General features: G+C 44.0%; 1 protein-coding gene and 1 long non-coding RNA gene across 2 annotated transcripts in view; one reads left to right on the forward strand and one right to left on the reverse strand.

The window, feature by feature from the left end:
• LOC146458394 (uncharacterized) overlaps positions 1–24,250 on the reverse strand; it is a 125,707-nt gene that overhangs the window by 47,952 nt on the left and 53,505 nt on the right. The window contains exons 42-55 of the mRNA XM_085090786.1: positions 23,461–23,991; positions 21,843–22,634; positions 21,083–21,350; positions 19,680–20,577; positions 18,739–18,964; positions 16,587–17,895; positions 15,645–15,831; positions 7,488–14,938; positions 6,322–6,532; positions 4,803–5,557; positions 3,293–4,311; positions 2,343–2,718; positions 1,238–1,647; positions 603–903 (exon numbers count right to left, since the gene is read on the reverse strand). Of these exons, the coding sequence (XP_084946912.1) occupies positions 603–903; positions 1,238–1,647; positions 2,343–2,718; positions 3,293–4,311; positions 4,803–5,557; positions 6,322–6,532; positions 7,488–14,938; positions 15,645–15,831; positions 16,587–17,895; positions 18,739–18,964; positions 19,680–20,577; positions 21,083–21,350; positions 21,843–22,634; positions 23,461–23,991 (14,734 nt within the window). The remainder of the gene's footprint in view (positions 1–602; positions 904–1,237; positions 1,648–2,342; positions 2,719–3,292; positions 4,312–4,802; positions 5,558–6,321; positions 6,533–7,487; positions 14,939–15,644; positions 15,832–16,586; positions 17,896–18,738; positions 18,965–19,679; positions 20,578–21,082; positions 21,351–21,842; positions 22,635–23,460; positions 23,992–24,250) is intronic.
• Positions 51–14,834, forward strand: LOC146458395 (uncharacterized). Its single transcript, XR_014858246.1, has 3 exons — positions 51–175; positions 6,247–6,419; positions 14,698–14,834. It is a non-coding gene; the product is annotated as an uncharacterized LOC146458395 (long non-coding RNA).

A 24,250-nucleotide genomic window follows, 5' to 3' on the forward strand; every position in this document is an offset into this window, starting at 1 on the left:
GACTAATCAAATGAGAACTGTCGAGGGTTGCTTCTCGGTCTAGTGGCATTGTTCATTAGGCTGTACATGATGGTCCCAACGCTTGAGTCTGGGGATAAAATCCTATAGTGTGATCATTCAGATGAAAGCTACTGAACAGCACGTTACTGTGATGCTGTTTATTGTGCTGTACGAGGTAGGTCTTACTCTTAAGGTTGTGGATGAAATTGTTAAGTGTGACCATTAAAATAAAAGCTTACTAGTGAGTGTGTTCATGAAATTCTAAAACATGAGCATTTAAATGAAAGCTATTAACCAGTATTTTCAAGTAGTACTGTTTATTATTCTATTCAAGAAAGGATAATATGCAATAATCTTACTAAAATGTCAGGGTGTAAAAATCAGCATGAGATCAAAACAGGTTGCAAGATTGTGTCCGGCTGAACTAAACCTCTAAACGTCGGACATTGTCGCCAACCTGATTTGACTTCATGCTGCTTCTTACATACTCTCTTCATACGGTGGATCTAACTTCGTAGCCTCCAGACGAAATCGTTAAATTGACGGTTCTGAACTAAACTACCATTTTCTACAATGGGCACTTCTGGGAGTACAAAACCTACCCAGGAAGACACGCCCTTCTGTCAGTGAGAGGTTGGAGACGCCAGTGATTCGCCCTTCAAGTTCAAACGCTGGGTTCTTTTTTCCGGCAACATGGACATCAGATACTAGCATTACTTCACCAGCGTAGTCCACCTTGAAGTTGACTGGAGGGAAGGACCTTCGTCTTGTGAACTCCTGATACTCGATAAAGAAGGTTTGGTTCCTCCTGACATGAAGAACGGATGAGCCATCGCCAAGCACGGTTACCACTGAGATGGATGGACGTTTGCTCAAACCCATATCCGCAATCTGGAACACAGCCTGGAAAAAAAAGTGAAATGAATTGTTACGTACGTTACATGGAGCTCGTTAAACTTACATCAATCAAGAGGTTTATCTAATGGTGCTCATGATACTGGCAAACCTCTCTCAGGCGAACATCTTTGTAACCGGCTCTATCTGGTCATCTTAGAGAGATATCCGCCTTAACGAGAGTTTAGTTACAGACAAACAAGTGAAATCAACGGGGACCAACCAGTCTGAGAATAACTTCTTTTCGGAGTGTCCACTTTGATAAGAGGCTCGGGAATACTAGGTCAGCATTTTACTGTCTCGTTGCTGTTACGATTAGAGTGGTTCAACTTTATTGACTTACATCTCCTTGTAGCATCAACTCATCGAACCCAAACTCTGCACCGTTCTCCTCCGTAGCATTTGTCTTCAACGTCTTCGGATTCATCTCGTCCAGTAGAAACACTTTCGGCGGATTTGCCTGCTGGTTATCTATGTATAATCGTTTGAATAATTGTTTCCCTCGCACTTCTTCGATATACACAGTCCCTGACCCACCATGCTGCGCCCCCGCTGTTACACCACCCAAGGCATAGAAGCCACCTCTGTACTCGTCTTTGATTGACACGTGGACGGCAATTCTACCGCCTGAGCCACTTCCTCCGGTAGCTGAACTGTAGGTGTTTCCAGTCCCTCCGCGAGCAGATATAGAGCCGTGGCCACGTAGGTATCCAGTTGTGATCCAAACACTTCCGCCACTTCCAGCTCCACTTCCTGTGGAATTAGAGGATGAACGTTAACAAGCAAAGTTACCCTGCGTCGACGTGGAATAACGTTACCAGGTTGAAACATTTCAAATACCTTCATGGAGAACGATTAGCCAATCAAAATTGGAGGATACATTCAAAAAATTCAACTAAAATTAAGTTCACTAAAGCCAAAAGCCTTGAATTGTATTAATAGTTAAGGTGCTCTAACAATTGGAAGATTATCTGCGCTAACTTATTCGTCCAAAGAACTTTCAGAAGGTTATCTTAGGAGAGCTTGTTATCGGAAAGGGATTATATTGGAGAGAATTTTGCATTTCAAACCTAATTGGGTGTGACAACATAAACAGCTTGAAGCACTGAGTCTACAGCTTAAGAACAAAATCCTCATAAACCTCGGCTTATATTCTGAAGTGCTTGCTATTGGAAGGATTTTAGGGTCTTAGACTTAAGGGGAGAGGGGGGGGGGCTTCTGTTGGGGAAGAAGGTGTCTTATATTCGGAATTTAATGATATCGAAGAATTCTTATTTGTTTGTGTTTCCCACAACAGTAATTAAAGGTGGTTCCGCTGTTGCATTTTGCATTCTGTCCTGGATTCATAACGTTACTCAAAATATCATTTCAAGGAACGGAAAAGGGAGGATGTCACCTTGAGATAAATCAAAAGAAAGGCGTGAATTTCCGCATTCTTTTTCACTAACCTGAATTTGTAGGGGCGTTGTCCGCATCCACATTAATAATACCATCCAAACGGAAGGCAAAACCAACCACCACACGCACACGACCCCCTCCTCTGCTACCAGCTGCACCCCCGATCCTTGTACCTCCACTGGCACCAGGAAGGACAGGTTCATACACAGATCCCACTTCCTCGCCTCCGCTAACAACTGCTCCGTCACCCCCGGGTGTTCCGTGTCCCGCTCCGGATCCCCCTGAGGACGAGTCCCTTCCCGATCCCGTTGTTTTGTTTTGGAATCCTCTTCCTGAACAGTCGAGCTTAGCATCTGGTTCGAGGTAGAAATCAGTGGCTTCAATTTCAAAGAACTCGGCTGTAAAATCGGAACTGAACTTGATATCCTGAATGATAAAAACAAACAACAGTGAGGAGTGAAGAAATTTCCAAGATCTTTTAGTTTGCTTTAGCTTACACCCAGTGATCAAGATAAAAATGTGACCTTTTTGGATAATTTTGGAAGAATGTGTAGAATATTGTATTGAGATGTATTTCTTGTAAAAAAAAAGAAAACACCTTCGAGATTTTCGGTTACGAGAGATTCTTAACATAGCGTTTAATTGAGGATAGATTCAAACAGAATTTCAAAAAGGTTCTTAACGATGATGGTAACGTACGATATATACTAAAACCGGTGGTGCGTGGAAACGTATTCAATAAGGATTTTATTACGAGCCACTTAATGGTAATAGTGGCTTACGATTTAAATAAGAGTAAAGAGATTGAAAACATAGAATGGTTTGCTTTAGTTTTACTTTGCTCTGTAGTAGAGAACTTGTATGTGTTAACATGTCTAATCTGGGAGAGGTGTTATTTTTCTTTTCTTAACCATTTTTATTCTTTCACGTCAATTTGTTTTGGTTGTGATTGTGCTGATGTGTGTTTCACTTCACAATTGATCGTCACAGATTTACATACCAAAAGACTGACTATAAAACGAACTCCCATCGGTGGTGGGTAGTGTATCACGGTGCCGCTACCAAACTCCAGTGTGGAGAACCGGAATGTCCCGAAGTCTTCAATGGACCGATATTTGCCAGCAGAGGTGGTCGCAGTGTGAGCAAAAAACCCAATCTTGATCGTGCGTTGGTACGCTACGTAAAAGTGCTGCACGTTGATCAGGCGACCGTTCCAGTCGAACGCCACGTCACCGAGTCCAACGATGTGCACGGAAGTTGCCATAATGGCATTCGAGTCTTTGTCCAGCTTAAAATTAGCATGTGTCCTTGTAATTGTGTACACTGCATCTAAGAACTCAGCTTTGAGAGTTTGGTTCGCATGCACGTGAATCAGGCCAGTTCTATCGCCTTCCACTTTGTGCACGGCCAAGTTCAACGGGCTGCCATCTGGGACCAAGTGAATAGAAGCCTTCCGTACCAGATGTATCTCATCGAAGGTGTAGGACGTCAAGCTTTCATTAAGAGTTACATAATGATCCCATGTTCTTCCTTTGTTGTCTATCCGAAGCTGAGTGTGAGCATACTGATTGCGCGCATCTTTGAGGTAAACCGTGCCGGGTCCTCCAGCGTACTGAGTCGTGTCTTTAGATGCGTCTCCAGCGTTTCCTCCAATGGCAGTGTATTGGCCAAGATACTTATTCTCAGTTGGTGTGTCAATGGCAATACGTCCGCCTGATCCTCCACCCGAGCTGACACCATCTCCTGCACCACCATTAGTAGTGATTAAACCGTGCCCGCTAAATCGTCCGCATTTGATCCAAGTGCTTCCTCCACTGCCACCTCCAGCATTCGCTCCACTGGCCGCATCCTGTCCTTCGTTAGCTATTGTGCCGTCGACGTAGAGTTCATCTCCGATTTCCATAAAGATGAGACCACCACCTTTACCGCCATCGCTGTCACCACGGCACCCAGCTGTACCGTATTGGTTGGGGGTGAAGAGATTGCCATGGGATGGAAGCTCATTGGCACCACTATGACCTAAAAAGAGTACGTGAAAGGAATATTGAACATGATCTCCGTCTTGTAACAAACAGATAAGGGGGTGGGGTAGTTTCAAAGAAAGTGTAGAGCTGCGTTAGTGGGGAGTGGAAACAAATCCTAGGTTTTATCAACAGAGTTGATAAGGTAATTAAACCACCGTAAAGAGATTCTAAAGCTGACGTTTGGAGCGTTAGACCTCATCGCTCTGAGAAAGGGCTAACGCTCGAAACGTTAGCACTCGAATCCCTTTACAAACGGTGGCCAAATTGCTTATCAACTCTGCTGATAAAACTAACCATTCGTTTCCACTTCCCACAGACGCAGCACCAAATTTTCTCTAGAACTAACCCCCTTGTATTTTGAACGTGTCGAAATATAGTAATACTTTCGATAGCATTCATAGTATTCAAAGTATTCAAAATGTTCTCTGGTTAAGCGTGGCCCAGGAATGAAAGGACGCGGATTGTTCTGTAACCAAACAGTCTTACCTTTTCCTCCTTTACTACCATAACTTCCCCCGGTACCTCTACAAGAACTTGGAAGAGCAGAGGAATCGTAAGAACTTGGGCGATCTTTACCAGATGCGGTGATTCTACTTCCGGTTTCAAGAAGAAGAGATGTGATGCTGACGTGATACGTATCTGCGACAATTACGGAGCCGTATTTCATGTGAACGAGACCAGCTTCGCACCGCATTCCACGAAAGTCAGGGAAATAAACCTCTGAACCATCTTGGATCTCAAACGTGGCCAAGACAAAGGTACCTGGAGCGGCGACAGTGATTGTACCGTTATGGATATCAGCCGAATGAGCGTGAGAATGGAATCTTGACTTCAAGCGCTTGGTGACGAATAAATGAGTGACATCTATCATTCTACCATCCAGCGTGAAAGATGAATCACCTGGTATTTGTCCAGTTCCTTTTGCACCGTCACCGATGACGTACAGCGACGCGCCGAACACCATCTCGGCATCTTTGTCAACTCGTAAGTTCACTGCAGGTTTTGAAACGCTGTGCTCGGTATTAGAAGCCTCCAGATAGATTGTTTGGTTAGCGCGAGAATGAAGAAGCCCTGTGCGATCTCCGAACAGGCGCGCCATTTTCAAAACTGTTCTCTCTCGTCGTACAGCCATATTAAGCGCCGCTCTTCGAAACAAATGTACCTCCGAGAAATCGTGGGAAGTCATGTTTATTTCATCGATTGTGACTGGATCTTGAACAGATCGCATCAGATTGTCGATTCTGTAAAAAAAAAAAAAAAACAGAGAGAGAAGGAAAAAGTTAGGTATGTACGTGAGCAAGTAGGCGCGTAAGTATGTTGGTACATTACTTAGTGGACAGTTGAGCATCTCTCACTTTCTCCAAGGGGTGCTCCAACAAAAAGCGAAGTATGCGAGTTTCCGTAGGGCGGGTAATTGTCCTGCGTTTCAGTCTTTTTTTTTAGTCTGACAAAAAACAAACATTTTCACAATTTACTGGAGAGATCTTTTGATCAGAGTTGCGTGTAAAAGATGTTCAGAATCTATCACACTCTATCGCATACAATGGACATATTTTGCCTTCCTTAATAGAGCGTTTAACTAAAACATCGCGCTAAATGAGAATACAGGTCCGTATAGAAGAATATGTACATACTACACCCATAAGTTGACTAAGATTTGTTTTGTGAATAAGTGAATGATCATCGCAGAAAGCCTGAAACAAATTTGAGGCCTGAACGGGATTCGAAGCCATGACCTCTGCGATACCGGTGCAGTGCTATTATTCAGTTATTCATTCTTTTGTACGCAGTTCAAATGTATGGATTTTCATGTATTCACTTTGATTTGTTTTTTGCAAAGAATAACTTTATATATCACACAGACAGCCGAAAATCATTCTTCAAAATTATCGATAGATGAACTTTCTTTTTTCATTTGCTTGTTATCCAGGTATATTGATTTTCAAACACAACAAAAGCTTTGGCTGTCTATGGTTAAATAGTCTCAAATTTTACTGAGCTTAACCTGAGCTGCGTAAACGGTCTCTTGGAGCGAATGTCTAGCAGAAACACAGTGCCGGGCCCTCCGTATGCTCCTGGAAGAGAGCTCCCACCGAACGCTAGGTAGGTTCCTCTGTAAGTGTTCTTGTTTGTATAGATTGCTATTCTGCCTCCTGAACCACCTCCAGCAGCAGCCCCTCCTCCATTACCACCATTACTGTTTAGCTCTCCGTAACCTGTGGAAACATAAATGAGGTTTCGCTTATCAGTGAAAACGCTTAGCTGCAAAATTTAATCGACAACATCAAACATGATGTGACGTCCAATTCCTCTGAGCCTCGGTTTTTTCCCGGTAATCACGCCCTCCAACTGAACACAGTTTCATTGCTAAATTACCATAATTAATATTTACACTCTTTATCCCCATATATGACTTTCTAGAAATAAGCGATCCTAACGGTATGCAGGCGTGCGTCAAAATTAAGGAACAATTGAAATGATTTACGTCGCCTTGAGTCTCCGCAGCTCAGTTGTAGAGCATCCAACCAACATGTCCAAAGTCACGCATTCTTGTAAACCCATTATTCGTAAAAAGAAATGAATAAGTTTATTTAAAAAAATCCTAAATAAAGAGTTCTATGCTGTCGAGCGGTTTTGTCATGGCTGTGGTAAAACCAATGTTTATATCAAAAAACAATTACAAATTAAAAAAATAAATAATAAAACAACAGAACAATAAGCGGGAAGCAACAACATGTAATTGACGGTGCCAAGCTCTGAAAAAATGTCAGAAAGGCAACACGATATTGTTTTGAGTTTTATACCTGATTGGCTGAAAACAAATGTTCGTTTATCCGGGTAAAGAGATAAAGGGAAGGTTCTTGCCAAATAGGGACGCAAGTCATGGCAAGATAGGAAATGCCAACTTGCGTACACAAACTTATAAATATGTTGGGTGGCCAAACGTATTCGTAAATAGGGGTAATTTGTAAATATGATATTTTAGTGAAGCTGTGGTAACTCTATATCAAATACAAAAATAAGTAAGACCAACATTCCCCTGCTTGCGTTGGCTGTCCAAATAGTGATAAACGTGCAGCAACGTAAGTACGAATTTGTGCTGAATCAAAGTTAAAGTAAACACAAACTCAGTGTCAACTGAAAACCTCTTAAGAACTTTAGAAAGCTTACCAATGAAAGTGTCTGTGTTGAACAGCAAGCTTCCTCCGCTTCCGCCACCTGCACTGCTGCCTCCTACGGCACTTCCACCTGCGGTCGTTATTGTGCCGTCATTGATAAGCAAGGTTCCTGCCTCGATTTTAACAGAGCCACCTCCACTTCCACCGAGATCGCGTCCGCCTGGTCCACTTCCACCTCTACGGCCAGAAGCTTTGGGTTGGTACGAAGAGCCATAATAGGAGCCTCCAGATGCTCCCTGGTAACCTGCCCCTCCATTACTGGCGTGTCCCGCTCCTACTCCCTGTGGAAGCGAAGATATTTCACTCGAAGGGACAGCCTGGCGCGCTTTGTTGCTGCCTGCAGCGCTCAGCAGTCCACCAGTCTCTACATCCAGGCTGGAAGTCAAAATGTCAAGATAGTGGGCCTCTAATGCAGCGTGGAACTTCACATTCAAGAATCCAACAATGATCTTCATCTCGATTTCATCTTCCATTGTCACTGAACTACCACTGAATAACTTCACGTTGGAAAACTTAAACGTGCCTGGTGGTTCATTGTCTCTTGAAGTCTTGGAACCTTTTTGAAGTTTAACTACTCTTGTTTGAGTGATATAGAAGTTACGAATGCCACTTAACGTTCCGTTGCATTGTAAAGCTACGGCGCCATCACCTACTATGTACACAGTGGTTGCCATAACAGCTTCGGCTCCGTTATCAACTCTCAAGTTTACGGGGGTCTTCGTTGTTGTTAGTTGTGCTTCTACAACCTCTATCACCGCCTTGTGGCTTTGATAAAGATGCAAGAGACCAGAGCGGTCACCATAGAGTTTTGCGATACTTAGTGTTGAAATCTGCCCCAAGTTAGAGTCTGGTAGGATTCGTAAAGAGGCTTTGCGGACCATATGAAGCTCATCGAAGTGATATAATGTTTTATTCTCATTTAGGGTGATATACTTTTCCCAGCTTTGCCCTTGATTGTCAATATGCAACTGATTATAGGATAATTTGAAACGAATGTCTTGAATGTAAACTGTGCCTGGACCGCCAGATGATGCACTGCTGCTTGACATCCCACCAAGAGCTTGTAAACTTCCAAGATATGCGTACTGAGATTTAAGATGTATCGAAACACGCCCACCGGCACCACACCCGCCAGCACCGTCTCCGAGGCCACCATTAGCAGAGACTGTTCCTGTACCAGAGAAGGTGCTTTCTACGGTTATGTACACACTACCACCACTTCCCCCTCCAGCTCGGCTCCCGGAAGACGCCTGTCCACCATTTGCTGTTATAAATCCATCGTTATCCAGAGCATCAGTGTCGATTCGAATCACTCCCCCACCTTTTCCTGCTGTGTTTCCTGCGTTGCCGTCACCACCAGGTCTTCCCGGTTGATCTGGCTTATATAGTGTACCATACGGATTGCCACCCACTAAACCACTGTAGCCACTGCCACCCCGACTTCCATGCCCGCCGCCAGAACCACCATTACTAGACACTCGGCCACTGCCTCCATCACCTCCCTCTGCCTCAATACTGTTATTAGTTGTTAGAGTTGCACCGCGCCCAATAACAAGGGTCTTGGATTTTATTTCAATAAACTTCCCTTGGAGAGTGACTCCACTTTTCATGTCCAATTTCCCAACACTGAGTTTAAGGTTCAACGGAGCTCCAAAATCAGAACCACTTTTTAGCGTCACACTTGCGAATTGCTGTGTCCCCGGGTCGCTTTGAAAAACGAATTGGCTGTTTTCCATAAGTGTTGTTTGTGAAGTAATTCCAAATTTCACAGCGCTTCCTGACTCAACCACAAGATCCCTGACATTTGATAGTTTGCCGTCCAACGTTAGAGTTGCGCCATCAACTGTTAGGTTTGACGCCATTACCAGATTTGCACCTTTCTCGACATATATGTTAGTTGTTAGGGTCAGGTGGCTCTCTTTTGCTTCAAGAACCTCCGCCAACATAGTCTGTTTTTCTCTAATGGCAATTTCTCCAACGCCATCAGACACAAAGTTTGTGACTCGGATTGTTTGGAAAATTCGCTGCAAATTATAGATCTCAAAACGAGACATTCCATTCAACAGAAGCTCATCAAAAAGGTAGTCAGTAATGTCTGCTTCATAAAGGACTGTTTGTGGCTTGTTATTGGCTGCCTTACGGTTTTTGATCCAAAGACGTTTTCGTGGGATAAGCTTTTTGTTATCAAGAATGTACAGCGTCCCTGCAGCACCAGTTTTCTGTCCAAATCCACCTTCTGCAGTCAAGACGCCTTCGAAACTCATTGGTTTCTGCAAGAAGATGCCGATGCGTCCGCCGCTACCTCCACCGCCCGCAAACGCATTTCCACCGCTCGAGCTGAGTTTTCCATTCCCCAGGATATCATCTGCTGAGATCCAGATACTTCCGCCACTGCCGCCTCCACTTGCCGAAGTATATCCATTCGTCGCATCCACAGTTATTGTTCCCTCAAGGTTTACTATTCTAACGACTGTTAAATGAAGATAGCCGCCTCCTTTACCTCCTGCACCGTAATTAGAGCTACCACCTCCACTGCCTGTGCCGTTGGGATTAAATGCCGATCCATACCAAGTTCCTAAATTTCCGGTGTTAAATCCGCCATAACCGCCATGACCAGCGCCAGTTCCAACAGACTGATCTCGCCCTCCTGCTCCAGGGCCTTTCTCACTTTCATATCCTTGACCAGATAGATCGAGGACCGCTCCAGAGTGTATGATGACATCTGACGCCTGGATGTTAAGCCAACTGGCTTGTAATACCGCGCCAAAGTTTAGTTCGAGCCTTCCAACTGTTAAGGGGACTCTCTTCAATGTAGCATTATCGAACGTTAATAATGCGCCATTTTTTATTCTTAATGAGGAAAACCTGTATTCACCACGTTTAGTAATAAACGTGTACTGCCCATCAATGTATCGAGCTGTGCGTGCTGAGGATGAGAAGCTAACTTTTCTATTCTCACCGATTATCATATCCAGGATCCCCGTCAATGTTCCTTTAAAGACGTTGTTACTTCCAAGAAACATAATTTCATCTGGAACACGGATCTCTCCATCAGTGTCGACGTGGAAGCTGCAGTAAGGTTGAAGATAGCGAGAGCTTGGTTCAGCGGTGAAAACAACGTTATCCTTTACATAAATCGCACTGTTGGAATCTGTAAGCAGCTTGCCAACTTGCATGTTCTTTTCTAAATGTAGCGTCACTTTGCCATATAGCCGAAGCTCTTGGAAATTATAAGAAGCAACAGATGTCTGCTTGAGAAACACTGGAAGGGAGGACGTTGATGTTATGCCAGTATTGTCGAGATAAAGTTTTTTCGTACGAAGCGCCGTTTTGCCGACCTCGATGTAAACAGTACCTGGTGATCCACTTTTAGCTTGAGAATTACCTCCCCGTGCGCTGAAAGCGCCGCGAAATTTGTCGTCCCCAGTTATAAGTAACGAGATGCGACCACCTCCACCTGCGCCAGTCACACTACCAACTCCATCACCTCCTTCAGCTTTGATGCTTCCACGGCCGCTGAGCTTTCCTGTGACAGAGATATCTACACTTCCTCCACTACCGCCCCCTGTTTTGCCACTGTCCGCACCTTGACCATTTGAAGATATTACACCATCGACAACCAAGACCGAAGCTTCAACATCTACGATGCCACCTCCAGTACCGTAACCATCGACCTGGGCTTGTGATGTACCACCTCCACTTCCGAACTCTGTTGCTTTAAACAAAGAGCCATAAACGGTACATTGGTCAACAGTATTTCCACCACCACATCCTCCATAACCACCACCTGTTAATGATGAAGAGCTTCCTCCACCAGCACCAACTCCCGGAGGATTGCCTAATCCATCAGATCGCAGAATACCATTAAAAGCAACGTTTAACAACGGTGTCCTCACTTTCAGGTATCTTCCCTCTAAAGAACCGCCAAATCCTACGTCAACAGAGACAGACCGAAGTTCTACCGGTATCTTAGCACTGGTATCTACCTCGAATTTTATGCGTCCTCCACTTGACACTTTAAGCGAACGGAAAGAGTAGATTCCGGGTTTGTTGGCAAACGTACCAATGATACCAGTTTTTGCGATAACCACAGAAGCGTCCTGACCAACATTAACTTCTTGTCCACCGGTTAGTTTTCCCGCTAAGTAGAGAGACGGTGAAACAACTGTTCGTGTTATAAACAGCACAGGCGCAAGATTTAGTGTTGCCCCTTCATCCACGATCATCGCCCAAGGAAATATAAATGGGCGTGTGGTCACGGCCTTACCAGCTCCCAGGGTAAGCGTTTGGTTGCGTTGCACGTGAAGACTTCCACTTCCATCGCCATCTAGATTCTGAATCGCAATCTTCATTTCTTTATCAGGTACTTGCGCTACTCTAAGCCGAGCGCCATTTACGAGTTTAAGTAGCCGCATTGTGTAGGAAACTTTCTTTTCATGCATAACAATTGTGTTAGCTTGGGTTTTTCTGTTTCCATTGTCTACGATTGTAGAGTTAAGAGGTAACCCAACGACGTACTCCCGGATGAATATCGTCCCAGCTGCACCACAGGCAGACCCGCATCCTCCAAATGTGGTGACTAATCCTGTAAAAGGAGACTTGTCTGTGATATACAATGCAATGCGGCCGCCGGAACCACCCGCTGCACTAAGGCCTGCGCCTCCATTAGACACAATTTCACCGTGACCAGACAACGTCCCTGCCCGCAATAACACACTGCCTCCACTTGCTCCGCCACTGGAATGATCTGCACCATTAGTACTCACCGCTCCGTACAAAGTCAATTTCTCTTTGATGTTCAGGAAAATGACTCCACCGCCACGGCCGCTGTTACCACTGCCATAATGTTGAGGTTCAAATACAGATCCATAAGATGCCCCGCCTTGGCTTCCCCCACCTTCGCCTCCATGACCACAACCACTACCTGAGCTTTGAGCTGTGCCCGGACCGCCGAGGTAGCCTCCAGTGTCACACGTTATTCTAGCCTGATTGTCCACAACCATGTTAGTGGCAGTGATATTCAGAAGTTTCATGATAGCTCCTGATGTGATAGTGGCTCCCTGGCTAAGATGTATTGATTCTGCCTTCAGGGAGACATTTCCTTGAGCAAAGGTCAATTGCGCGTTTGTATCCATCCGCAAGGAGGAAAGATGAAACTGCATCTCTGAAAAGCTTTTCTTGATTGCGCCGTGAACATCTACTTGAACCGAAGAACCTTTTAGAATCTTTAAGTTGTTGGACCTAAGTACCCCTGTTGACGATACTCTTAAACCCTTGCCTTTGCCAAGTACGGGTTCCTTCGCGTCCAAAATACCACTAATTACAACAGTGGATGAACTTGGACCTGCAAAAATAGGTTGGATGTGAAAATACAAGGAACCGCCTACTAGGATTTCTAGGTCACATGCAAATAGTCTAGATGATTGTGGAAGATTAAGAACATCCATCCGACTGCCACTCGCGACTGTAAGTTTGCCAGTCCCATCTGTAACAAGGCTGTTAATTTTCAATGCCAAAGCCGTTGATAAAAATGTCCCATGCTTTTCTAAACGCATCTCATCGAAAGTATAAGAGGACGAACTTGGTAAACGGGCTGGAGGGTATCCACTGGCTTTGTTCCAGAAAATGAGCGTTTCAAAGAATTGTCCTTGTCTTAAATCACGAATAAACACCGTTCCCGAGGCCCCCACATTACGTCCATTACCACCAGTAGCATCATAAACCCCACGAAATGCACTTTGAGCTTTCAGAACTGTTATGCCAATTCTTCCTCCACCTCCTCCTCCAGCTGGGGAGCTGGCATCCCCACCACTTGCACGAAAAGTTCCGGATCCTTTGAGGAAATTGGTCACTACTTGGACACTCCCTCCGCTCCCAGCACCACTTCCTGAAGATCCTGGCCCACCACTGACATCAATGAGTCCATCGTTTATTAGATCTCCTGTCTTAAGAATTACAACACCACCCCCCTCTCCACGATTTTGACTGCTCCCTCCCCCAGTGGATCCATAATCAGCAGGATTTGAAAAGTTGCCGTAAAGGGATTGGTTGTTAGTGTCGCTTCCACCAAGCCCACCATAACTACCACCGTTGCCAGAGGATGGTGGGATTGCATTCGGAAATGTTGACGTCTTTGCAACAATCGATCCACTAGAATAAATCGTCAGCTTTGAGACAGTTAGAGTACTTGCCGTGTTTCTATTCGTTGCTGGTTCGATATTTATCCTGGCACTCCCTTGTATCTCTAGAGAATTGTAAGTGTAGTTCCCTGGTGCTAGGCTGCACGACTGGCCAGGAAGAAGTATAAAGTCGTCGTAATCGCAAGCAATGTAGTAAGTAACGTTATAATGCGTCTCGTTTATAATAACATAGATGGTCTCATTTACAGAAATAGCGACTGAGACGTTCTTGAAAACTAAGTATGACTCGTTCCTTTTGTTGTAAATGTGTTTTCCCACGCCACAGGGGTTGTACAAGGTCTTTGATGCCACTTTAACAACTTCGTATCCATGTGGACAGTCTGGTCTGTTCAGAGAGGGTCCACTGGTGTGATCCACTCGTTTTTTATTTGCAGTCACAGGGATACCAGATCCAAGTGTTGCACCGAAGTCCAACTGTAACAAGTCCGTGGCTACTAGTTTCACCTTGCTTGGCGAGGATGTTGTCATACTGCCGTCATCTTTGATACGTATGGAAGAAAACTGTATTGTAGACACTCCCTGTTGAGGTGTTTGCCTGAAACCTGTATGGCCAGGATACTTAAGGGCAAGTCTTCCTTTCTTGGTGATGGTCAAATCCGATATTCCAACAAGGCTCCCAGTAAGGTCTATCTGAGTGTCACTTGCAATAACGAAACTTGGAGGCACGGAGAGCGTCCCGCCGTCTTTAATATCGGCATTAAATTCGAGTTCCATCGTCGGTAACACTACACCTGTTACACCAATGTAAACATCGTGGTCAGGTTTAATAACAAGCCATGCTGATTTGTCACCGGTGATTCTCTTGGTAATCAAGGTCATAGGACTTCCCTGGGAACAAGAAACCATTGATAAAGTACTAGATTTCAAAAGCTTTATCTCATCAAAAGTGTAATCAATTTGCTTAGGGTCACAGACAAGCACGCTCGGCGACTCAAGGGCTAAAGCATTGTTTCCCTGCAAGATCAGTTCTGAGTGCTCCTCTTGAGACTTCGTCTTTTTCAGGTAAAGGAACCCAGACGCTCCTATCTTCTTCCCACTGCCGCCATAAAGGGTATATGAAAAGTGCAGTGACGATGACTTGTAGAAAATTGCAGCTATACCACCACTTCCACCTCCACCCGACGACACTCCGCCATCACCACCATGGATGTCAAAGGAGCCAGTGCCTTGGATGACGGTGGCGTCGATAAAAAGAGTGCCTCCAGCACCACCACCACTCGTAGAACTCTTCGCATTCTGGCCTCTGTTAAAAACAAAGAAGTATCATTAAATAAAGCTATTGTAATATGGAATAGACTGCAGAACGTCGTGGAACATAATTTGATTTAAATTCCCACTCTTTACTTTGGAAGGACTAACAGCATAACTTGAACAAAAAACAAACTTTATTTAAGTGTCTGAACTTTTAACATTACTCATATGTGGTAAAACAACTGGGGGACACCACCCTTAAAACGTGAAATATAGTCCATCGCAATGTTACCTCTTTTCTTGGTTCTTAAGTAAATAGTTCATCGGTTTGCCATCCTAGGCCATACCAGTTTCTAAAAGCCCGATTAATGCCAATCCAGGGTTGGGAAACCGATGAACTGTTAAATGTTAAATGTTAAAGCACACTCAATACTTATCACGTCAGATGGCTGACAACATGCCAATCTTAAAGTTCAATTTCATCTTACAATTAACCATAGGTTTAAAAAACGAAAAGAAAAAAACAGTGATCAAACTTCCACCAATCACATCCTGAGAACATCAACTTTGATACTAAGGTAAACTTTCTCTTTCTCGATAATTGGAAGAAGTGCAAAACACAACTGCTGCTTTAGTATTTAGTTTCAGAGATCACATGTCATTGAAAAGCGCAGAAAAAAATAGTCTTGAACTACCCTGAACACTTTACATTTGGTAGTATAAATAACCAGTCTCTTTGTAAATTCGCCAAAGCTTACCTAGATGAGATTTCTCCATCAAGTTGAAGAGCGCTTTTAACAGTCAGGCTAAGAAACCCGCCTCCATAGCCACTGGTACAGCTAGAGTCAGACCGTCCAGCATATCCGGCTTTACCAAAAGCGGTTGGGAAAAAGACTGAATCAAACGGTTCCTTTCGCCTGCCTCCAAATCCAAGCCCTCCATAACCTGCATGGAATATATCGAAATTGGCGCTTTTAGAAAACACAAGTTAAATATCTTCAAACACTTACAGCTGAGAAGGTAAGTCAGAAATCGCAAAATTCATATTTAAAATTGCCATTTTAATAGAGGCTCGAAGAGTTCCAAACCTTGGTCTTTTTGAAAATGATGTACTGATTATTCAGCGAGTGGCATAGGCAAACTCGGTAAAAAGAAATCCAATTGTTCCTATCAGGAGTCGAACCTAAGACCAATACTAGTTGGGATGTTCTACCTCTGAGCTACATGACACTCGTGGGAGCTTAGGCCATTAAACTAAGTGCATGGGACAAACATCCTGTATACTGCTTGGATTTGAATACTACTGTTTTGTTTATTTACAAATAAAAATTGCGTTTTTGAATTCACAGGAACGTCAGGTGGTGGACATGTAAATGAAAATGACTTTCTTCCGTCATCAAAAATTACAGAATGTAAGTAGCAGAAGCTTTATTCGCAGAATTGTACTGTTATTGAAAGATAACAATTATTGTGTAATCTCTAGTTAGCAAATTTCTGCCCTTATAGTCATTTTGAGAACACGGAACATACAAGACATATACTTTACATGTAGGTTGGGTTGCTATAAGTCTCATTCGCTTGGGTCGTCACCCAACACCTCTCCCAACTGGACGAAAACGCGTTGAGTGACGACCCAAATAAGAGGTCCAAACGAGACTAGACAGACCTTAACAAAATAAACACATTAATGCCAAAATAACCTGCATGACTGCCTCCTGAGCCAGCAAAGTAAATATCCGTGTTTGGGCACCTCTCTCCTCCACCATCCAAGTTAATTTTTCCCGATTCATCCACGATGACAAATTTGGCAACCACAGTTAGATTTCGTCCAATTAATTCTCCTCCGGAGTTGATTTCAAGCGAATCAACACTCAGTGCATATTTCGCATCAACTGCAGCCATCTCTAAGGAGCCTTGGCTCATAAGTTTGACGGTTTGGAACGTGAACTGCATTGCTTGTAGAGCCCCCGTGTTTATTGCTCCAGAATCGCTTCCAAACGTAACCTTGCATTGGGAAATTGTCAAGTCCGTTACACCGATGAGATATCCTGCATTCAGAGACAATGAGTTCTTATGAAGCATAACCCTGTTAGGCAGCTTGATGTAACCTGATCGGTAGATCTTCAAGTTGAGTGGGATGTAATACTTGGTGTCTGGAATCGTAACAAGCTGGTGTGGTCCGACATGCACAAAGCCAAAACTGTTCCCTTCAAAGGTACCGTAGAACTTCCTAAATGTGTGCAACCGAATGTTAGAACCATCAGGTTCGATTGCAAGGTGAGCTGATCCACCAAGTTTCACCTCATCAATTATAAGCCCTTGGTATACTGTAGCCCCGAGGCTAACATCATGTAAAGCAACTGGAACCAGAGGCCTAGAATTTGACTTTAGCCACGTCCGTGCACTATCGCTTCTTAAGACCGAATAGTCGTCTATCTCTTCTTTGGATGGCTTATTTCCTTGGTTGTAAACCTCCAGAGTACTGAAGCCTCTTTGTTCGTTTTTCTTGTATATCGTTCCTGCAGCCCCGGTTTCGATGCTTGAGTTGCCTCCGAAGGCAGCGATGGTCCCAGAAAAGAAAGACGAATTGAAATGAACAGCTACTCTCCCTCCACTGCCTCCGCCTCCACCATTGTCTCCACCAGCGCCACCATTCACTTGAATAACACCTGAACCATCGAAACTTCCTGCTTCAATGAAAACACTTCCACCACTGCCGCCACCATAATCTGAATTCTTCACAGCATCTTTTCCATTGACTGTAATTTGACCATCATGAATCATCTTCTCACGCGCTATTATATGAAAAACACCACCGCCATTTGCCACACTATCACCACTTCCTCCGCCTCCAGAGCTACCAAATGCCTGGGGCCTTATGAAGTCTCCGTAGAACGCGCCAGTATGAGTTTGAGATTTGCCTCTTCCCCCTTTACCACCATGGCCGCCTCCCGAGCATCCATCAAAATGATATTGTCCCGCTCCCGGGCCAGGTCCAGCTACAACGGCCTAAAGGTAAACAAGAAACAAACTAATGTCAAAAGTTTGCCCTTTGAGAGGTAATGGAGTTAATCTTAGGCCCAGTTCAGACGCCGAACTTTTCATGAGCCGAACTTAATTCAAATTAAGGTCGGCCCAAATCACGAAAATCCCGCCTTTTGATTCAGACGCCGAACTTTATTAGCCGAACTTAATTTACTTGAAGTAAAACCAATCGAAATGTTGGCGTTTTTTTTTGTTTGTTTGTTTGTTTGTTTTTTTGTTTGAAATACGTTATAATAATTTATGCATTAGGTTCGGCTCATGAAAAGTTCGACGTCTGAATCAAAGCCGTTCCAAAGCCGAAATTCCCGGCTGAGCCAGGCGGGAAGAACGGCTGAGCCGTTCCAAATTGAAACAGCCGTTCTCAACTGATTCAGACGCCGAACTTTTCATGTACTTAATTCGAGGTATTAGGTTCGGCTAATGAAAAGTTCGGCGTCTGAACCGGGCCTTAGTCTGCCCAGATATAGTCTTATATGTTCCACATATAAAGTTGCTAACATTCTGGAACTCACTTTAACCTGAGTCAAGGCAGCAAAACGTTTCCACGTTTATAAAGACGATTAGGAAAAAAGCATTTTAAATTTTATATATAAGTATTAAACTATTTTAGTAATCTTAGTTCTTATAATAGTCAATATTTGTATTATATAGTAGTGTTTACTGACATACCTAGGCTTTGCAATTTTTCTTTGAACTTTTAATTTTTATATTTTATTTAGCACGTACCCATTTTGAACGAGCTTTTAGTTCACAAGACGTTACGTGGGTTGAAAAGAAAAAAATTGGAAAATATCACAGCAAACTAACCTTATAGTTGAGATCAATAACCCCTGATTGCTCAATTGTCACTGAGTCGCAAGCAACAGAGAGACGGTCAGCTATCAGAATTGCGCCACTGCGTATCCACAATGTTCTACAGGTTATAGACAGCCCTTCCTTGTCGCTTTGGATCTCTACTCTACCACCTCCCTGGATCTCGATAACATCAAATGTCAAGTCTCTGGATGTTTGATTGTTTGAAGCGATGAGTTGCCTACAAGGAAAAAGATTTCAATTTGTATAGTTTGTATAGTACAACCAGTTCTTTTACATTCTGTAACTCCTTCTTTTCACTAGAGGAATGACATCCGGATTCGTAGTTTCCAGCTTGTACCCGTACGTGCTCATACCTTTAGGGGACGTTTGTCAAAAAATAACTAAGATTTATTGGAGGCACGGAGGTGTAATGATCAGTAAGTCGGACTTTCGATAAGACGGTTGGGAGATCAGAGGGTTGTTGGTTCTCTGCACTGCTGTTTTGTTTCTTTGGACAAGAAACTTTGCTCCAAATTGTCTCTCTTTCGCCGGTGCCAGCTAGGGGTAGCCCTGCGATGGACTTGCACCCATCCAGAGGGGAGTAGCAATAGTCTAGTTGCTTCATGCTACAGAAATCGGGTTAAGGGCTCCCGTGTGGACCACTTAGGCTCGCAGTGCGAATTGACCGAGTTGGATTCCGCGAGAATTTAAGGGAGCACTAGTATCACGGAACAGTTTTGTTAAAAAATGTAAAATTTATATAATGGTAAACCTCGTTATGTTTAACAATTTTCCTTTCTCCTTGAGAGTTCGAAATCGTTGGCCACATGGAATTGGCTTGTTATGTCTCAATACAGACCCTTGCCAAAGTACTCACATTTTCCAGAATGTGTTCCACTTCAAGCTACGTGGCAAACACCAGAAAACAAACTACTATAGTAAATCTTATTTACCTGAGTGTAAGTTTTCCTTTATTTCCTACAGTCACATTTTGAGCTCCACTCAAACTTCCAGCCACAATCATCTTAATCCCGTCAACGACCAGGTTTTGAGGCAATTTCAGATCACCCCTGGCATATACATTGACACCCCACAGGAGCTCCGGTTGCTGTCCTTGGCTATCAGACAATGTCATCTTTAACTCCTGATTGGCTCGGACGTGCAGAATTCCTGAACGATCGCCACGGATGCCTCCGATATCCCACCGAACAAGCGATTCTGGTGGGTTCGTAAGCACGGCAAGTTGCGACTGGCCCCGAATATCAACCTCATCAAAAGTCATCGCCACAGTATTTGGTACCGGTGTCAACCATGTTCGCCCACCGTCATAATTCACGTCTGTGATGTCATCTGTCAAAGGAGCACCTATGTTGTTATTATCTACGATAAGCTGTTTGTAATCTTTCAACTTGTTGTGAAGATATACAGTCCCTGCACCACCAGCTTCTTTGCTACCTCCTCCACCAAAAGCCTCTACTTTTCCACTGAAAGTTCGCTTGTCAAAATCAACGGAGATTCGTCCCCCACCCCCTCCCCCGCTGGTACCGAACAATCCACTTCCTCCGGAGGCTCGGACAATTCCATTCCCTTTAAAGGACTTAGATGAGATCCAAATACTTCCTCCACTGGCTCCACCTGTGGAATGGTTTTGACCATTCTCGCCGTTTGCGCCGACTAGGCCATCTATGGTGACGATTTCCCTTGCTGCCAACCTAATCACTCCTCCTCCAGCTCCGAACGTGCTTCCACTTCCGTGGGAGAGAGGCTGGTAAAGAGAGCCATACGCCTGGCCGGGAACTGAACCCGAGTTTCCATTTCCCCCACGGCCGCCATGGCCAGCGCCAGCAGTACCTAGAACCGAGTAAGACAGGTTGGACAACAGTTGATTGACGAGGATAAAGGAATTGTGTTGCTGATAAAAACTGAAAATGTGTATTTGATTCTCAAAAACTTGTGCAAACGTTCGAAAGCTATGTTCACTTCAAAAAGACAACGTGACTGACAATAATTGAGAAAGGGTGAATGAATGAATAAATGAACGAACGAACGAACGAACGAACGAAAGAACGAATGAATGAATGAATGAATGAATGAATGAATGAATGAATGAATGAATGAATGAATGAATGAATGAGGAGACAGTGTAAAAATATAGCAAATGAACGGGCGAAAAACAAAACAAAGAACGGAGACAAGGAATATATGAGTGAACAAGCAAATGAGACATTAGATGAATGAGAGAATGAATTAGTGGGGAGTGATGAATGAAGGTGAATGGAGAGGCATTAATGATATAAGAAGGAACGAAACGGACAGACGAACGGACTGAAATACAACACATGAAATTTTGTAATACCTGATGGTCTTCCAGGTCCAATTTTTGCAGCAAATCCTTGTTTCTCAGCAGTAACAACTCCAGAGGCCTCTACTTCAATATCACCGGCACTGATGTTGATCCACTTGCCTTGTATCAAGCCACCCGCCATCACTCTTAAACTCTCATGTAGCAGGACGTTCACTGTAGGGGAGCTAGTATCGGTGTCAGCTGCTGTGAGCTTTGCGCCATTCATGATTGTTAGGGAGTTCAAGTTAATGGTCTTCTTGCTGAAGCCCTCCGTTTGACCCTGGACAAAGCATGAAGTGAGGTAAGTGATACCATATGCTTGAAACTGCATAATATAATTTACTTTGGAAAAGGAGTTAAAGTTCTCCTTCCAATTCGGGCTGTTCAGTTGAGATTTAATTAGTTCAATAAACAAAAATTTATTGTTTATTGTCCTGAAACACAAGTTAAGTTTATTAAAAGATTAGCTGACTCTGTAACTAACTGGCTGACTGACTAATGACTTACTGGCTGACTGACAGGTTGATAGACAAACAGACAGACTGACTGACTGACTGACTGACTGACTGACTGACTGAATGAATGAATGAGTGACTGAGTGGCTGATTACATGCCTGAGTGACTGAACGACTGACTGCCTGCTTTCTGCCTGACAGACTGGCTGACTAGTTCACTGACTGAGTGAGTGAGTGAATGAATGATTTGACGGACTAACTGAATAGTATTGCTTAAATACGAAAGCATGAAATCGTTATATTTCCAGTGAAAATACCTCTGCTGTCACCACGAACTCTGCGCCTCCCCCAATAGTCAAATTATCCATTCCATGGATCATTCCTTCTAGAGAAATCCTTGGATAAAACAAATCCTTCAGCAAGACATCACGGGGCAGATGCAGAAAGCCTTCATTGTAAATGTGAAAACTTGCCGGAAACAGCCTGGGAGCATAATTAATGTATACCCTGTTCTTCTTCGAGATATGAATCAACCCGCCAAGATCGCCTTCAAGTCGTTCCACGTTTAGTGTAAACGTAGGTTTCAGGTGATAAATCGCAAGGTGGCTTCCTCCGCGAAGCTGTAACAGATTGATGGTGAAGTCGTCCATGTACTCCGCAAGGAGCCACGCCCTTCCACCGTCGTTGGATATATCTCTGTAATTCGATATATACAGCTTGGTTGCGCGGTAGCCATTGTTGTCGATAATCATTGTCTTGTGGGTTGTGTTTCTCGAGAGATAGACAGTTCCAGGTCCACCAGCCTCGGTCCGACTCGCGCCACCGTGAGCGGAAAATTTGCCCGCGAATCTTGTGGTCTCATAATGTGCAGCGACGCGGCCTCCAGCTCCACCTCCAGCGTCACCAAATGAAGCCTGCGCGACCTTGCCACCGTTGGCAACTATCTTGCCTTTTCCTGAAAACAGCGTTGATTGGATGAGGATGCTGCCGCCACTTCCGCCTCCGGTGCCTTGATTGACAGCTGTGTTGGCTGATGCATCGAGTAGTCCGTCAACTTGAATGATGTGCGCCGCGTTGAGTTTGATGGCTCCACCTCCGGAACTGCCAGGCTAATAAGACATTACAATACATCAATAGCTATATACGAACCTAAAGAACATAGCATTGTGGATGTATTATTTAGGTGTTAGCAGTCATCATGGCTTTAAAAGGAGCTGTTAACTGCTGCCCATTAAGCTCAGTTGGAAAGGGCATTGGACTGCTGAATGGAGGGTCGTGGGCTCACGTTCAAAGCGGAACACCAACCAGGGTCTTAAAACAACAAGTTGATCATGCTGACTGTGTTTATCACATTGTCTCAGTTCAGATGATCGTGTCATTGGGAGGTGACGTTAAGTCATTGGCATTGTCTCATGTAGGGACCATCATACAAAACGTAGGGGACGTTTAGAACGTACTCACGGCTTGAAGAGTAGGGGGTAGAAAAATAAAATGCATATTCTTGACTGAGTAATTAACATAAGTAGTGTAATCCTGAGGAAGATTTTTTGAGGTAACGTTGACTGACGTTTCGACAACATGAGCGGGAGTCATTATCAGAGTCAAGTAACAATACGCTACGTTGCTGTGCTTTTTGCATTGTTTTTATAGAACTGAAAGCCTCAAAACTCTTGCACCAATGTACTGTTACAAGTTTGAAGGCACTAGAAACCGGAAGTGACCCTAGATCTTTTTGTTTGACTATCTTGACTTGGCATTCTGGTTGGGCAGCGGGTTACAATATTTGGTTTTGAAAAAACTGAAAGTAAGCGTGGGTTCCAGGTTCAAACAGACTAAAAACACTGTCCCAAAACTGTTCTCAAGTCTTTTCATGAGGCTATGTAAGCACGCACGCCATTTTCTATTTTCAAGGAGAACTAGTAACTAGAGTCTTACCAAATCCTGATAACCTTGTCCTCCGCCACTTCCAAACGCAAGTGGTATCTCAAAGGACCCATAAGCCTTCCCCACGATCGCTTGATTAGAGGTCTGTCCACCTGCCCCGCCATGCCCTGCCCCAGACGGGGATGTTGCAGATTGCTTTCCAGGCTGCTCACCCTTCATGGAAGTAAACCCTCGCCCGCGGGCAGTTAGAACACCAGCAATATCGATAAAAATGTTATGCGCGCGCAAATGAACTTGGCTGACGTCCATCAGTGCGCCAGCGAGGATAGTAAGCTCTGCTGTGAGGTTGACTGTTAGTTTCGCAGGCTCATTAGTACGCTGGTAAAAGGTCCCTCCAGTTAAGATGGTGATACGATTCAATAACACGACGGCTTTGGTTGGTGAGTTGGCATGAGCGTCTTGTGTGACATCAAAGCGGCTGCTGTGTGCAATGATGAGGTTTGAAATTCCAACTAACTCGGATTCAGCATAAATGGAAGATTTTTGCAGAAAAACGTCAGATGGGAGGTAAACTTTAGAATCCTGCAAGAAAACGAAAACTGCGATCAAAGGAAGAAATTTCCTGAACATATACAAGCAACCTTATGGATGGGACAGTTGCAGGGAAAAAACGTTTTGTTTCTTCAAGTTCTCAGCCTCCACGTTCGCGCTTTACAGATTATTTTACTTCATACGATGTTTTGATGGAAAATACTTCCCAGGCGTTATCTAGTTTCTTGATTTATTGTAATGGTGGTTTAATTTTGATTGAAGGTATTTTGTACAAACTAGAATGTCTATT

The sequence above is a fragment of the Pavona decussata genome, unplaced genomic scaffold, assembly GCF_977016875.1.
Source record: "Pavona decussata unplaced genomic scaffold, jaPavDecu1.1 SCAFFOLD_233, whole genome shotgun sequence".
NCBI lineage: Eukaryota > Metazoa > Cnidaria > Anthozoa > Scleractinia > Agariciidae > Pavona > Pavona decussata.